At 44.8% G+C, this 16977-nt stretch overlaps 1 protein-coding gene across 2 annotated transcripts in view; it reads left to right on the top strand.

Moving 5' to 3' along the window:
- The window catches only part of LOC136678070 (serine/threonine-protein kinase BRSK2-like), a 180370-nt gene that overhangs the window by 74172 nt on the left and 89221 nt on the right, over positions 1–16977 (top strand). For both annotated transcript variants that reach the window (XM_066655889.1, XM_066655888.1), the window contains exon 2: positions 14171–14265. In XM_066655889.1, coding sequence (XP_066511986.1) covers positions 14171–14265 — 95 coding nt within the window. The remainder of the gene's footprint in view (positions 1–14170; positions 14266–16977) is intronic.

The raw sequence follows: 16977 nt of genomic DNA, 5'->3' as shown, positions 1-16977 counted from the left end.
TGCACGAATACACATGACTCTCTCTATCTCTCTGCCTCTCTCTCTCTCTCTCTCTCTCTCTCTCTCTCTCTCTCTCTCTCTGTCTCTCTCTCTCTCTGTGTGTGTGTGAAGGGTGTTGAAAGGGTGCTGTCTTGGTTGCTGACCATGGTGCTAACAACACAAACTACAAGGGTGTTTTGGTCCTGCTTCCACAGACATTAGTGGTGTCCATAGTGGTGCCTGTGATCCATGCAAAGGGCCACTTAATATCTGCCAAATATTGTGTATTCATATATTTTTCTTTACACAAATATGATATCACATTTAATCTTAAACATTTAAAAACAGAACAGTGTACCCCTTCAAGCTTTAAAGCCAGTGCTGGCCCTATTTTCATGTCATTACATGGTGAACATCCAGATACAGAATGCTCTGTAAAGGCAAGTGTAAACTGGGTCAGTGTGATATTGGGTACAGTGAACATAGTCATGACGTATCAGTAGCTAATACATTTACAAGTCTTTGATGACATCATGCGTTGGGAATAGAGGCGTCGTCTGTCTTCATAATGTTCTTTCTTGGAGGAACACACAGTGAAAACTGGACGAATGAGACGACGTTAAACACGTGCTCGTACGCCACATTCCTGAGAACGTGTTTGGACCTATTTGTGTAATGAATGCATTGAGCGAATTCTGTGTGAAAGAATAAATCCAGGTTGTTTATGCCCCTCTCTCTTTCCAGAGTGCCTCTGATCCCCTCGTCCTAAATCTCATTTGAGAAGTAACAAAGGCAGTTAATCAATAGCTCATTGGCTGGAGGCGCAGCGGTGGGATGAGGTGATTGGTGGAGGCCGGGGGCGGGGGAGTGACAGTGAGGTGTCACAGCTGTAAATCTGTGGACGGTAACAGGGAGCCGGTCGATAGCTCCTCAGCCGGTATAAGTGACTATCTCTAATGCAATTCTATACGTCCTCAATCATGTTAACTTACTGCACGACGTAAATGTGAGGCGTTGGATCCATTCCACGACTTGTGCAGGTAATGTTTGTGTAGTTAAGGAAGACATTAGGCGTTATAATGAGCCATGAAGGTGTTGTTATTACTGAGGGACTCGGGGAGTCTGTGTTCATTGCTTGTATCTGTTCTCTAGACGTGAAAGCATGGGTATCATTAAGGCATGATGTAGATTCTGAAAGAGCAATTTACTGCGAATAAACTCTTAAAGGGCCCAGGAGATGGATTTGAAATAGACAGCTCTAAAATATCACATTCACTCCGATTGATCACTATATCGAAGCTAAGCTACATAAACAGGCCGTTTTCTAATGAGGAGCTTTGTGATGTCACATAACCCAACCTCTTTTTAATGGATCTATCTGCTCAGCCTATATCAGTGTAGCCCCCACCGGTTCATACTGAAGTTAGTGTGAATTAATTATAGTATTACAGTCACAATACAGGGCGGCCAATCGAAACAGAGGTCATTTACATAAATCAGTCCTGTTTCATTTTAAAGCATAAGTTGAAGTTGAATCATGGTCATATAAAACAGCAACAGTAAATGTGTATGAGGCTAAATGCTATCAAATCCTCACAGCAATGGTCCATACCACCTAGTAAAGAATAAGCCGTTGATTCAACGTTGAAATAACGTAATGACTGCCGTCTAATCAACATTCTCTTAAGGTTGAAATGAAAGTTGAAAAGACGTCCAAACACAGACATTGTAAAGACGACTATTAGACGTACTTTGGACGTCCACTGACGTTATTAATTGGTCCCGAAATAAATTACTTGTATAAAACGCGTTTTGGACGTCCACTGACGTTATCGATTGGTCACCACTTAACTAACTTATTAAGATGGATTTAAAATATGTCCTTGACGGACAGACTACTTTTAGACCTATTTTGAACGTCCAGGGACGCTCCTTGTTTACTGGGCAGTGACCTTTTTATTACCACTGTGTTCACTCTTGGGGCCTGTTTCCACCTGGCGTTAGGATATGGTTTTTGGTGATTAGATCGCATTAAGATTTCACTTTTAATACGCTTTATTGAAAATAGTGGACAATGCATACTATAAACAAGCAAACAATAAAAAAAAAAATACAACATTCATTCATTCATTATCCAGTTCAGGGTCGCGGTGGGTCCAGAGCCTACCTGAAATCATTGGGCGCAAGGCGGGAATACACCCTGGAGGGGGCGCCAGTCCTTCACAGGGCAACACACACACACTCACACATTCACTCAGACACTCACACCTATGGACACTTTTGAGTCACCAATCCACCTACCAACGTGTGTTTTTGGACTGTGGGAGGAAACCGGAGCACCAGGAGGAAACCCACACAGACACAGGGAGAACACACCACACTCCTCACAGACAGTCACCCAGAGGAAACCCACGCAGACACAGGGAGAACACACCACACTCCTCACAGACAGTCACCCGAAGGAAACCCACACAGACACAGGGAGAACACACCACACTCCTCACAGACAGTCACCCGGAGCGGGAATCGAACCCACAACCTCCAGGTCCCTGGAGCTGTGTGACTGCGACACCTACCTGCTGCACTACAAATATACATCATAAATAATTACATACTGTCACATGAACACAATGAGAAAGAAAGAAGAGTCCCCTTACATCAGAGTTACATGTTTAGTAGAGTCCATCTTTGAGTACATCTTTTTTGTTCTTCTGTCTATAGCCCTCAGTCTTTTCACTTCTTTTCATAAGATTACTATCAGATCCCCCAAACCCCCATCAGAGGTCATCAGAGATGGAGCTTGTCCACATTTACCAGAGTGTATTTTCAGTGTTGGGACAGCGTTACGCGAGCGGAGGTGTTGTTTTTCCGGAGATCAGTGTCTAGACGTTTTCACAGAGTAACTCTTACGTCTGTCGTTTTACACAAAGGAATGAAAGGAACGTCCAGTGTGTAACAGCAACACTTTGAACAGTAAACGCTCCTTATTTCACTCCTGTTTTGTGTTGTTTTGTGTAAAAGAATACAAGCACAAACCACTTTTTTCAAACCTCATTAATTTTCACTAATAAAGTATTTATTAAAGGAGGCTTATTAAGGCTTTAATTTGAACAAATTAGTTTTGTTCGTCTGAGAATGTGAGCAGTGGAACAGGCTGAATCTCAAATGTGTTTCTATGTCTTTCATGAAATAACCTCAGCACTCAAGACGCACTGTATATCGGATAATAACAGCGTTTACATTCATCTGCGGGCTTTGTTTTCCTCTCTAACGTTTAGTACATTTGGTGTAGCAGTAGTCTATTAGTAGTTTATTATTCGTGAAGCTCTTTGGGAAGTTCTAAATGAGAATGAAAGCATGTGAGAAATGTTTACAGCCAGTTTTCAGTGCTTTTTTTTTAATGCACATTTTAATGAACAGCGTAAACAGGTCCGTGTTCACCACTACAGTCAGGAGCCAGGAGTCAGGAGCAAGGTAGCACCCTTCAGACACTGTATTAATTCATTTTCTGTCCTGTAAACCTTTTCTGTCCCTCTCTCAGTGTCTAAACTCAGTGGCAGAAGAAGCATTATGGCGACTCCTTTGTTTCTATTGAATAGAGAGAGAGAGAGAGAGAGAGAGAGCGAGAATGAATATAAAGGCCATGTGTGAGAGCGTGTACAGATGAGGTGTTGAGAGGCAGGCCTGGCTAATAGAAATCAGCGCGGTGAGCCGTTAATATACAGTAGGCAGCAGGATAATGAGCTAGTCGTCACTGACACATTGATTTAGCCCGAGTGGCCACGGAATTAGCCGCTGCTTAAGAGAGATGTCAACAAGCCCAACAATGGTAGCTAGCGTAATGACTCTTACCTCCTTATACTCCTCCCTCCCACATCCCCCTCACTTATGCTTTTCATAAGCTTCCAGGACACAGAGCTCGCTAAAGGCTAGCTCAAGGCCTTCTCTGCTGCTTACTGCTAAAAGGCGTAGTTAGATTAGCGCTGTGGTTAGCATTGCAGGCAAGTCGAGAAAGCACCTTTCAGCCATTGTGCATCACTCATCACATGGTCACATAGACACCATACTTTCTTTAGGTTAGCGGTCAGTTTCTGGGGGAGCTGTGAAGCTACAGCAAAATTGAATATGTACTGAGTGACTCATGTAGACTCTGAGGATATGAGGCTTGTAATCGTCACGAGTTTTTCACGATTATTGGGTGCGTGGAAACCCACATATTGCTTCACATAGTCCTCATTTTCTAGCGTTTGAATATTCGCAATGCTACTTATCTTCCATGCTAATCTGGCTGCATTTAGCCAAGTCTGTTTTTGCGCTTCGCTGGGTTTTCCAGTCCACAGGCATCACCATCCTGGTCACTTTCACAGCCTACCATGAGGCAGCAGATAACAGCTCAGCCCTGGAGGATACATTTGGCTCCCCTTGGCTTTCATTAAGGGCAATAAACACATATTTAATGCTGCTGGCTCATAGCCTCTTTATTTGAACCAGACCCAAGATGCTTGTGGAGCATGTGTGGCGCCCGGGAGCAGCTGGAAATCTGTCTGGCATCCGATACCTCTCTCGCATCTGGGAAGTTTTTACCTAGAGGCTGCCGCTCTAGTCAGTCTGCTGCTGTTGACCGAAGGCCCTTTATGACACAGAGTAGATTCCCAGTTTGTTGGGGACAGCTCTTGGTTAGTGCTGCAGGAATCATCAGTTCATTGATCCTCCAGAGCCTCTGGGGGGCGATGAGTAAACTCAGCTGAGTGTTAAGTGGCTGCTGCTGGAGACCGGCTTTGAGTCAGAAGGAGTTTGTGATGTCCATGTCCAGTGATGTTTTAAGACGACGAGAGAATAATCATCGTCCTCTGTCTTTCCTTCAGTGCCACTTTATCCCTGCATAATTTTTTTTAAATATATAATTGTCATGCCTTTTGCGTTGTTTCATGTTTTCCTGTTTTGTTTTTGTTGTCTGCCATGTTTTGTCCTGGTTTCCGCCTTTGTCCCGCTTTGGTATCAGTGTCGCCACCTGATTTGTATTTCCCTCTAGTTTATAAGCCCTGGTTTGTCCACCATTTACTTTCCTGTTTTTCTGTGTTGGGCTCACCCTGTTTAGGTCTCTAAATCTGCATAAAGTAATCTTGTAGCATTTCTATTGGTCCGTTCATCATTTTCACACAATGTGAAGGAGAGCTGCTGTGTTCAAATCACGTAGTAAACTAAACATCAGCAAAAATAGAGATAAATGTTTTTCTTTGGATAATGACGAGATATTATTCATTCATTCATTCATTCATTATCTGTAACCCTTATCCAGTTCAGGGTCGCGGTTGGTCCAGAGCCTACCTGGAATCATTGGGCGCAAGGCGGGAATACACCCTGGAGGGGGCGCCAGTCCTTCACAGGGCAACACACACTCACACATTAACTCACACACTCACACCTACGGACACTTTTGAGTCGCCAACCTACCAACGTGTGTTTTTTGGACTGTGGGAGGAACACACGGAGGAAACCCACGCGGATATGGGGAAAACACACCACACTCCTCACAGACAGTCACCCGGAACGGGAATCGAACCCACAACCTCCAGGTCCCTGGAGCTGTGTGACTGCAACACTCCCTGCTGCACGATATATTATGTTATATTATATTAACCGTGACCCTGAACTGGATAATCAGTTACAGCTAATGAATGAATGAATGAATATATTATATTATGGGCTGCACAGTGGCACAGTAAATAGTGTCACTGTTACACAACTACAGGGTCCTGAGGTTGTGGGTTCAATCCCACCTTGTGTGTGAGGTGTGTTCTCCCTGTGACTGAGTGGGTTTCCTCCAGACCAAAAACACAAGTGATTTGTAGGCTACTCAAAGTGTCCATAGGTGTGTGTGTGTGTGTGGAGCCTACCCACAGTCACTGGGCACAAGATGGTACTTATAGACAATTAATTCATATTAAATTGTATTATATTAGTTTCACTTGCTATTACTATTATTAATGCTGTATTAGTAGTACAGATATTAGAGTAGTGGCTGTAATAGCTGCAGTGGTCATATATGTGTTAACAGTAGCAGTAGCTGTAGTAGTAGTAGTGGTAATAGCTGCGTTAGTGTAATTATTGAAATGATTATTGGTGTTTTAATATCATCCTTATCTAGCAATCATGATAAATATTGGATTATATAGCGCTCTCTATCACAGTGGCAGTGAGAACTGGAGGGGGAGTATGGAGGGTGTTTGGTTGGTACTGGGGTGGGTGCCATCTCCCCTCAGGCAAGTCCCATTAAGTCTCTTCATTTGCAATAAGCAGATGGCATTTTCAGTTGTATTACCAACAGGCTGTTCCACTGGTTTAGGTGCAGATCTAACAAACACATTGTGAACATGGTGAATGTTGGGTTTATGGACACACACAGAGAGAGACTGGGACGGCGCCACTGTCCAACAGCTTTGCCTCTCCGCTGGCCTTAATGCAGAGTCTAAGCCTGAGTTGAGGAGGACCGGAGCTGCCTTTGAAGTCGGTGTTCACGTGTGTTGTGTTGTGTGGATATGATTCATTTTCAGATTAGACTGTCATCAATCATAGCTGTGACAGCTGCAGATGGCACAACGTTGAGCTTCCAAACGGCATCTCTCATGAAGCCAGTCACCTGCAGAACGCAGTCACACTCTTCACGCTCTCTGAGGCTGCGTCACCGACCCTGCCATAAGCCTTCCTTCAGTGCTGGGCTTAGCTCTTTAATATTAACTTAATATTACAAGATATTACAGGTTAGGAGACACGAGGCGTGCTTTATCAGATCAGTGGTTTTACAGCAATAATTCCTTCCCTCTGGCTTGCATTGTCTGATTGAAATAAATGTCTTTAAAATGGTAAGGAATCAGAGCCTTTAAGTCAGATTTTACAACGCACAACTCCCATAATAATCAACAATCCATACCTTTTTATAATATCGTTTACTTTTGAGAAGCAATCACATAAGTAATAGCCTTCAGTAATATGTTTTCTGGTTCAGGTTTCAGTTTAAAAATGAGATGTGTGCTCTTCTCCCATTCTTTTATGTTCGCTCGTGTTAGCTTACATTAACTTTCATTAATTCATTCATTATCTGTAACCCTTATCCAGTTCAGGGTCGCGGTGGGTCCAGAGCCTACCTGGAATCTTTGGGCGCAAGGCAGGAATACACCCTGGAGGGGGCGCCAGTCCTTCACAGGGCAACACACACTCACACACTCACACCTACGGACACTTTTGAGTCACCAATCCACCTGCAACGTGTGTTTTTGGACTGTGGGAGGAAACCGGAGCACCCAGAGGAAACCCACGCGGACACAGGGAGAACACACCACACTCCTCACAGACAGTCACCCGGAGGAAACCCACGCAGACACAGGGAGAACACACCACACTCCTCACAGACAGTCACCCGGAGGAAACCCATGCAGACACAGGGAGAACACACCACACTCCTCACAGACAGTCACCCGGAGGAAACCCATGCAGACACAGGGAGAACACAACACACTCCTCACAGACAGTCACCCGGAGGAAACCCACGCAGACACAGGAAGAACACACCACACTCCTCACAGACAGTCACCCGGAGGAAACCCACGCAGACACAGGAAGAACACACCACACTCCTCACAGACAGTCACCCGGAGGCCCCTGGAGCTGTGTGACTGCGACACTACCTGCTGCGCCACCGTGCCACCCTTTACATTAACTTAACCCCGTGTAAATCGTCATAGAAACCTCTTTAAATCAGTGAAAAGGAGCTTATTCCACCTCTTTCCCACATGAAACGTCTGTGATCAGCTTTGGTCAAAATACCACAAGGATCAAACACCACAGCTGCTTAGATGTTAGATTAGTGCTGTGGTTAGCATTGAAGGCAAGTCGAGAAAGCACCTTTCAGCCATCGTGCATCATTCATCACACGATCACATAGACACCATATTTTCTTTAGGTTAGTGGTCAGTTCCTGGGGGAGTTTTAAAGCAACACCAAAATGAAACGAATACTGAGTGACTCATGTAGACTCTGAGACTCCGAGGCTTGTAACACAGAACAGCCCTGTTCAGGACGTTGCTTTACATGAGAATGAGCCACAGCTCAGCTCAGTGGTCCTCCCTGTGTGTCAAGGTTGTCCGCAGCCCACTGCTCCGGTTGTGTGTGTGTGTGTGTGTGTGTGTGTGTGTGTTTTCTCAATGTTTGTTACACGTGTTTGTACATTCCCAATAGAAAACCATTGTCAGTGCAATGGAAAGATGTGGAGCAGAGCCACACTTGAGCCCAAGGTCATTAAGCTCAATGCACCTTTGGGTAAAGGGCTGAACTTTGTATCTGTGGACCTACGTTCTCTGGAACGATGAAGCTCCCATACGGGAGTTGGAGTGGTCCCACATTCGGACCAGACCCCAGTACTGTGTACATGGCTGAATACAGTCAGATCTTCACCGCAATGAACAAATACGTACTCTAAAGCCTTCCTGGCAGAGCAGAGGCTGTTGGTGCAGTAGAGCAGAGACACTCTCCCAGTTAATATCCTTCACTTCACATGAAGCATTGGCCAGATTTGTCTGCTCGGCAAATTACAACCACAGATGGTAAAAATAGCCCCTTGTAGCCATGCAGAAGACACATGGCTGTGGCTCGCTACTCGATAGCCATGGCCAGTGTGTGTGGGTGTGTTGGTGGCATCTCCAGACACCACCCCCCCAGCCCCACCCCTCAGGGCAGGAGCTATAAAAAGGCCTTAATTGAAAGATTTTCACTGCCAAAACACAGACAAGGGAGAAAAAAGCAAAGCAGAAGGGATGATACTTGACATGTTGGGTGTGTGAGCTGGCTGCACAGCTTTGTGTTTGTGTTGTTCTCAGCTCTGGAGCAGATACTGCTTCTCTGCTTCCTGTCAAAGAACACAGACCTCATCACCTCCACTTACTGTACACTTCCTCTGGGCCACTGGCAGAAAGGTGCACCAGAGGACGAGCAGTCAGTACCGCTCACGGACGTGTGCATGGACGGGTGAGCGCATGAACGACATTAAAGAGGATGAATGGATAGTGTTTTTGGAATCTTGAGCATAAATTTATTACAACGTTATTAAGGGTTTTAGTTTACATTTCGTTTTTATGAGTTTGGGATGTCTTGGACCAGATGTGACTGTCTTCTAAGACTGAACTTTGGAGGCAGGACTCACACACACACATTCACTCACACACTCACACTTATGGACAATATTCAGTCACCAATCCACCTACCAACGTGTGTTTTTGGACAGTGGGAGGAAACCGGAGCATCCGGAGGAAACCCACACAGACACAGGGAGAACACACCACACTCCTCACAGACAGTCACCCGGAGAAAACCCAGGCGGACACAGAGAGAACACACCAACTCCTCACAGACAGTCACCCGGAGGAAACCCACACAGACACAGAGAGAACACACCACACTCCTCACAGACAGTCACCCGGAGGAAACCCACACAGACACAGGGAGAACACACCACACTCCTCACAGACAGTCACCCGGAGGAAACACACACAGACACAGGGAGAACACACCACACTCCTCACAGACAGTCACCCGGAGGAAACACACGCAGACACAGGGAGAACACACCACACTCCTCACAGACAGTCACCCGGAGGAAACACACGCAGACACAGGGAGAACACACCACACTCCTCACAGACAGTCACCCGGAGGAAACCCACGCAGACACAGGGAGAACACACCACACTCCTCACAGACAGTCACCTGGAGGAAACCCACACAGACACAGGGAGATCACACCACACTCCTCACAGACAGTCACCCGGAGGAAACCCACACAGACACAGGGAGAACACACCACACTCCTCACAGACAGTCACCCGGAGGAAACCCACGCAGACACAGAGAGAACACACCACACACCTCACAAACAGTCACCCGGAGACGAACTGACAGTGGGAGCGTATGAGCAGATCTGGATATGAATCACACATCCATCACAGTGCGTTATGCAGGCGGTAAGCAAAGTGTTTTCACACGAGCGGTCTGGACTCCAGCTAACTGCGTTTGCTTCAGCATCCGTATAATTATGAAGCCTTTTATGCTGACGCTGAGTACATTAATCAAAAATAGATAAGCGTGGGACTGCAGGGCTTGGCACGGCTGCGGCCTGCTGCCTATTGTCTGCATCAGCTCTTCTGCTGAAACCTGTGGACTGTGGACCGGACTCTGTTAGGACTCCCGCAGTAAGATATCGGAGATTGTAGAGGGACTCTATTAATCCTGCTTCCCTTAGTTCACTCCGAGCTTCTGGGTGACCTCTCTGTGTGATACCGAGAACAATTACGTATGAAAGAGGAACGTGTGAAACCATCCGCAAGGTTTTAGAGGTGAAAAATGCACGGCAAATTAATCTAAACGTATTCATTACGTTATTTTAATTAAGTTCAAATCTGATTTGAATTTAATTTGAAATCATTTTGAAATGTAATGGATTTCAATAATTAATAATTCAATATAATATGAACTAGGATTGCAGACTATTAATATAAAGGCTTTGGTTATTATGGTGATGATAGGAGATTTTAAATTATGCATTTCCTCTTATGATGATTGTAGTTTGTTGTGACAGTAGCTGTAACTGTTTCACACTTTGTAGAGACAGCTCTGAGACTAAGAATAGGCACCCCGTACGAGGGCTGGTATTTCAGTGTAGTGTAGCTTTTGGCCCAAATAAAATGTACCATCTATTTTTGAATGGAGGAATATTTCAATGCAGATATCGAGGTGGTATTTTAATTTCTGTATTAAATAAATAAATGTAAAGCAATGAAATTGTGGTACGGTGAGAGACACACACTCCTATAAGCATGTGTTGGACACAGGGAGGCGGTGGATGGTGGTGGTGAGGGGGGGGGGTCCCTGGTCATTTCACGTCGCTCTGAACTCTGAAGGCTTTTTTTTATTATTATTTTGAACTGTAACTGATGAGCTCTCGCATATCGATCTGTTAGTGTCCTGGGTTTTTAAAGGGGTGATGTGGCTACAGGGACAATGTGCTGACAAAGTTGTGCTGAATTTTTTAGGGAGTGGCCTTCATTTTATTATCCATCATTGTTGGAATAAAGGTATTTATAACAGGCTTTATGTATAAGGGTGAAAACTGGTGAAAGCTTGGACTGCTATTATGGCACACGCCGGTATCACAAGTACACCACAACGGCCTTAGAACGTACAGTACAGGCCCTTTAATGTTGACATACTTTGGGGGTGAAAGTCAAACAACCCCCTTTAATTTTTGATATAATTCTTCTCCTCTCTCATTAAATGGCTTGTTTATTTAGCATCTTCTTGGTGTTTATTCTGGTGGTTTATTCCGTCATATTTTGCTGAATTCTGAAAGCTCCCCTCCTTTCAGCTGCCTCAGCCCTCGGAGTTAACGGCGAAGTGTTAGTGGACAAATCTCTCATGGAAGAGTGTTGTTTTTCTGTGTAAAAAATGACAAGAACACTGCTGGCTGACTGGCTCTGTGGAGAACTCAGCCACGCTTGACTCAGCCGTGTTTATCTGTTTTTCTGCGCAGAGCAGTGACCGGAGAGGGTCAATGCGACTGCGGATTCTCTGCTTAGCCACAGTTAGAGGCTCAAACAGCCGTTTCCATGGCTTCCTCGCTCCTCGGCCGCTGGAGGCTTGCTGGAAGTGTTCGAGAAGTTTACTTACCGTAACATTTTTGGGTGAAAATTGGTGGAGTGTCCATTGAAGTTGTCAAACCATGGCCCTGTGGATCTACACTTCTGTTGGGATGGGAATCTTAATTCTTTTTAAGAACGGGAGGAATCAGAATATGGCTCCCCATCCTAATTTCACTCCCCCAGGACCCTCGAAACCAGAGGAGGAGAAATCAGAACAGGAAGGAGATTGCGCACTGATGAGTAATCCAATGGGCTACTGATGCATGGTTGTATAAATATGCAGATTTAATCATTTGAATTCATTTTGAGTGCGACTCAAAAGTGTTCGTAGTGTGAGTGAATGTGTGAGTGTGTGTCGCCCTGTGTAGGACTGGTGCCCCCTTCAGGGTGTGTTCCCACGTTGCGCCAAGTGATTCCGTGTAGGCTCTGGACCCACCGCAACCCTGAACTGGATAAGGGTTACAGACAGTGAATGAATGATTACCTGTTAAACAAAACCTAATAATTACCAAATAATATCATGATTAAAGCAAGAAAAATTAAAATAAACAAAAATAAAAACAAAACCATTCATTTAGGTCTTAAACATGGCATGTTTTAAATGTGTTTATCAGTACATACTGAAAGTTTCAGGACATTTTAAAAATACAGTTGTAATGCTGAAAATAAATGATAATTTTGGCTATAATCGTGATATTAAATTTTCATACCGTTTCATTTTTAGTATAAAGAAGACAGATCGAACATATCTCAGTTGTACTTGCGTCCCAGTAAATGGGAAAGGTTGGTGATATTAACTTCCTGTTTGTGTCACATTAGTATATGGGAGGGGGGAAACTTTTCAAGATGGGTGGTGACCATGGCGGCCATTTCGAAGTCGGCCATTTTGGATCCAACTTTTGTTTTTTCAATGGGAAGAGGGTCATGTGACACGTCAAACTTATTGGGAATTTCACAAGAAAAACAATGGTGTGCTTGGTTTTAACATAAGTTTATTCTTTCATGAGTTATTTACAAGTTTCGGACCACTTATAAAATGTGTTCAAAGTGCAGCCCATTGTGTTGGATTGTCAATGCAACCCACTTCTCCCGCTCTTCACACACTGATAGCAACACCGCAGGAGAAATGCTAGCACAGGCTTCCAGTATCCGTAGTCTCAGGTGCATCATGTCCCGATTTAACCTGAGGCCTAACCTGGTGTTTCTGGCCAAGATGGGAATCAAAATCAAACCCCTTGTCTGTTGTATGGAGTTCACTGGGGTTCCAGCCGTAATCTACAGTCTCCAGGAACATGTCTGGACATGCCTTGCCCAAAGCCAGTTATAGTGAGTGTTATTCCTGCTCGTGGATGAGGAGAGGGTTGTGAGAACGATAGACTGTACTTTGGCACACATATGGTACTAATGTTTGCGCCAGCATGTATAGCTCAATTTTTAGAACTTTCCTCTAATGCCCCCTGCACGCCCACTCTCTCCGGCTAACATGTGTTCCACAATTAATTTGCCAATTCTCTATGCATTTATTCATATTTTTATACCCAGAGCCAAATTTAACTTAAATGCATTTACTTGCAAACTGTGCTTTTGTGGTTCCTGCCCAGTAGCCTCTTGATTTTATCCTGTAGAGCTCCACTGGATGGTTGACTGTAGTGTTTACATGTAGATTCCTCCATTCTCAGCGGTGTTCCGTGCTAATCTCTGTGCTTTTTCACTTGCCTGCTATTGGCAAATGTTACCTGTCTTTTCTTCTCTCACTTTCTGTTCCCTGCCCAAGTTCCTTCTTTTGTAGTCTGTCAAAGTTCAGCAGGTAACTTGTGTTCGCCCGGTGCCTTCCTGTGCTTTGACACATGTCCGTCCAAGGCAATTACGCGGAGATGAAATATTCATGCCGTCCCCGGACACTGTTCCGCGTGGGGGGATCGTACCCAGAGTGAGCGCCGACGTCAGGGGACCATCACACACTGCCCTTCAGGCTCTAATGACACTCAGCCATGAAAGAGTGGCGGCGCTCTGTCAGGTGTTTACTGCCTCTGGGCCCCCCGAGTAAACCTGCAGGGAAATCAACAGTTTGATATGCAGAGGCATGCGGAAAAAAATGGATGGAGGTAATAACGGAATGCAAAGACCTGGCATTTTGAGAAAGGCCTGTGATATACGCCTGCTCCCGTGTCAGCTCGTGAGCGAGGGGGGTATGGTGTCGAGGGGGGGGGGGCTACTCTTTCTTTATCGTTGTTATGACAGAATGCTACTGAGGGATTTTCCGCATTGATCTGGGCCTTGTTTGTGTTTATGTATGTTCGCTGACATTTACTGCGGCTTCATGAAAAGTGCGCCCAAAGAGCGTTTCATTTTTACGCATGACGGGGGCTTCCGGGAGACCGTTTTCATTTCCAGAACAAAGTCTTGCTGAGACAGGCGCTTTATTGCCAGGACGAGCCCACTCTTTTTCATTAAAGCTCCTTTGTGTGTTTTCTGACATATAGCTCCTTCGCTCTTTGTTCTAGGTTTGGTGAAGTTGGGGGTCCACTGCGTCACGTGTCAGAAAGTCGCCATTAAAATCGTCAACCGGGAGAAGCTCAGCGAATCAGTATTGATGAAGGTAAGGTCACCTTGTTTTTTATTATTATTTTTTAAACTCTACTCTGTGCTTAAAAACCCATATCCATCCTATAGGTGAAGGTAGTACTGTATGAAATATCTCCTCTTGTCCACAATTGAACACAGTTCTGGGTCTGTCACCTGCTTTGATCAAAACACCACAAGGATCAATCCCCACAGCAAGATTCTCTTCCTGTCTGTTTAACCAACATTCGAATTTTTCCATGTTTACTTGATTACTTTGCTGTATTTAACCTCTGCTGTCTGTTTCCTTGGCTCCGTTTTACCTTGTTTTTGGGGTCTCACATAAATGTGGGCCCAATGCTGTGATTGGACAAGCTCAGACAAGGGGGCGGGGCATTTCTGAACACTCAAAGTATTTCAACAATTCACTAAAACATCCAAAATTTTGCAGAAAGAAATGTTGAAAAAAGCGATGGAAAAATGTTTTCCGAATAAACGATGACGTTTCGGCTGATCAATGCCTACTGCATGACGACGGGTTTTTAAAGGACTCCCCCGACTCAAAAGTCAGAGACCACACGACATTTATTTACTTCCCTCTCAAAACTTTAGGAAATACTTCTTTATGACAGAAACAACACAACAAATATTTATGAAATCAACCTTTTAAAAATGGTGTTTTTGCTATAAACAGTTGTAAAACCAATTCTGATTAATCCATCCATTATCTGTAAGCACTTATCCAGTTCAGGGTCGCGGTGTGTCCATTGGCTTGTGGTCAGGGGCTGAATCAGTTTCCCTATTGTTCTATTGTTAGTGTGTTTTTTCACACCAGGGTCTTGTGTGTTTTGTGTCCTTTTTCAAACTGACATTTGGTTTTAATGAATCACTGTCAACTGATGTAAAACTCAAGCTGCGTTTCTCACATTTGTGCTCTATTTGTGATGCAGTAAAGGCAAATGTAATCTTCGCGCTACACTGTTGGGGCCTAGGCTGTCTTTGCTGTACATAAAGCAGTTACCATGGGCTTTCTCACTGATGCTCATGACTTCACCATTTTTGTAGAAGCTTGTGGACACTCTGATTAAAACCTACAGGTCTGCAGTGGTCAGGGAGATTGGACACTGATTATTTGCAGTTCAGCTGAAGTTCACCATGATCTCTCATTGTCGTCCTGGGGTCAGAATAGGCCATTCTAGTGCAGATGCTTGTCCGCAGTGTAACTTGAATCAGATGTGACAGCTTTCAGTCAAGCTAAGGCTGTGTGGTGGGTTCCTTGGCTGGTGGGTATAAGACTGGTCACCTTTTTGATGAAAGTCAATGTCTTTAGAGCCACTCGGCACAAAATATCAAACCCAGACCTCTTAGTATCATGCTGAGAGAATTGAGGAAGCATGTTAACATTTACATTTGCATATATGGCATTTAGCAGATGCTGATATCTAGAGGTCTTTGCTGCCTTTTCATAGATTTCATCCAGGCCTAGTGTGGATACCTTCATTCATTCATTCATTCATTGTTCGTTTATTATCTGTAACCACTTATCTAGTTCAGGGTCGGGTCGCGGTGGGTCTAGAGCCTACCTGGAATCATTGGGCGCAAGGCGGGAATACACCCTGCAGGGGGCGTAAGTCCTTTACAGGGCAACACAGACACTCGCACATTCACTCACACCTACTGACACTTTTGAGTCGCCAATCCACCTACCAATGTGTGTTTTTTGGACCGTGGGAGGAAACCGGAGCACCTGGAGGAAACCCACGCGGACACAGGGAGAACACACCACACTCCTCACAGACAGTCACCCGGAAGAAACCCACGCTGACACAGGGAGAACACACCACACTCCTCACAGACAGTCACCCGGAGCGAGAATCGAACCCACAACCTCCAGGCCCCTGGAGCTGTGTGACTGCGACACAGTGTGGATACAGTCAGATTTAAAATATTCTTAGGCTGAGGTACCACCAGAAGCAGATATTTTTGAAAACTGAGATTATCCACGCTCTCTTTTTGACAATATCCCTGTGCAGATGAATATGAAAATGGTTGAGTGATCATACCGGTCCAGTAGGGGGCGAGGGTACCACTTACAGAGAGACATCAAAACACCATGAAGCATTAGAGCAACAGAGGTTTTATCTCAAATCACTCCATTCTCCCTGTGGGGGGCACTATGTCATGTACTGAATCTAGAGCTGAATAGTGCAGTATGTCGCTCAAATACAACATAAATGATAATAATTCATACGTGGGAATCTGAAATCTAGTGTTATCTTTGTGTATACATTGTAGTTTTATGACTTATGCAATTCACTATATAGGGATCTTCAGTTGGAGTTGACGACAGTGAGGGACATCATGGCCAAAGCCCACCCACCAACCCACCCAGCAGTACTGAGCTCTCTGGAGTGGTGCATCTCTATCCATCACTTTAGGATGTGTTGGAGTGGTGTTTGGGTTCCAGGACCTGACCTCACTAATGTTCCTGTGGCTGGTAGCCATCAAACCCTCACTTGTTCCAAGATACATGGCATGCATGGCGAGAGGCTGGATATTCGACTAAACCCTTGGTTAATAAAAACAGGGCACCTCAGGACCACTTACAGTATTCACCTACACGTTCTCCAGGATGAATATGAATACACGCTGCACACCCACGCACCATACGTCTATTCATAGCCCCGTCCATGTGTTCACACTAATTGATCCCGTTTGAGAAGCATGCCTGGGGTCTGATGGGAAATGT

The sequence above is a fragment of the Hoplias malabaricus genome, chromosome Y, assembly GCF_029633855.1.
Source record: "Hoplias malabaricus isolate fHopMal1 chromosome Y, fHopMal1.hap1, whole genome shotgun sequence".
Classification (NCBI taxonomy): Eukaryota; Metazoa; Chordata; class Actinopteri; order Characiformes; family Erythrinidae; genus Hoplias; species Hoplias malabaricus.
Note: the sequence above shows the minus strand (reverse complement) of the source record. Positions and strands in the feature narration are given on the sequence as shown.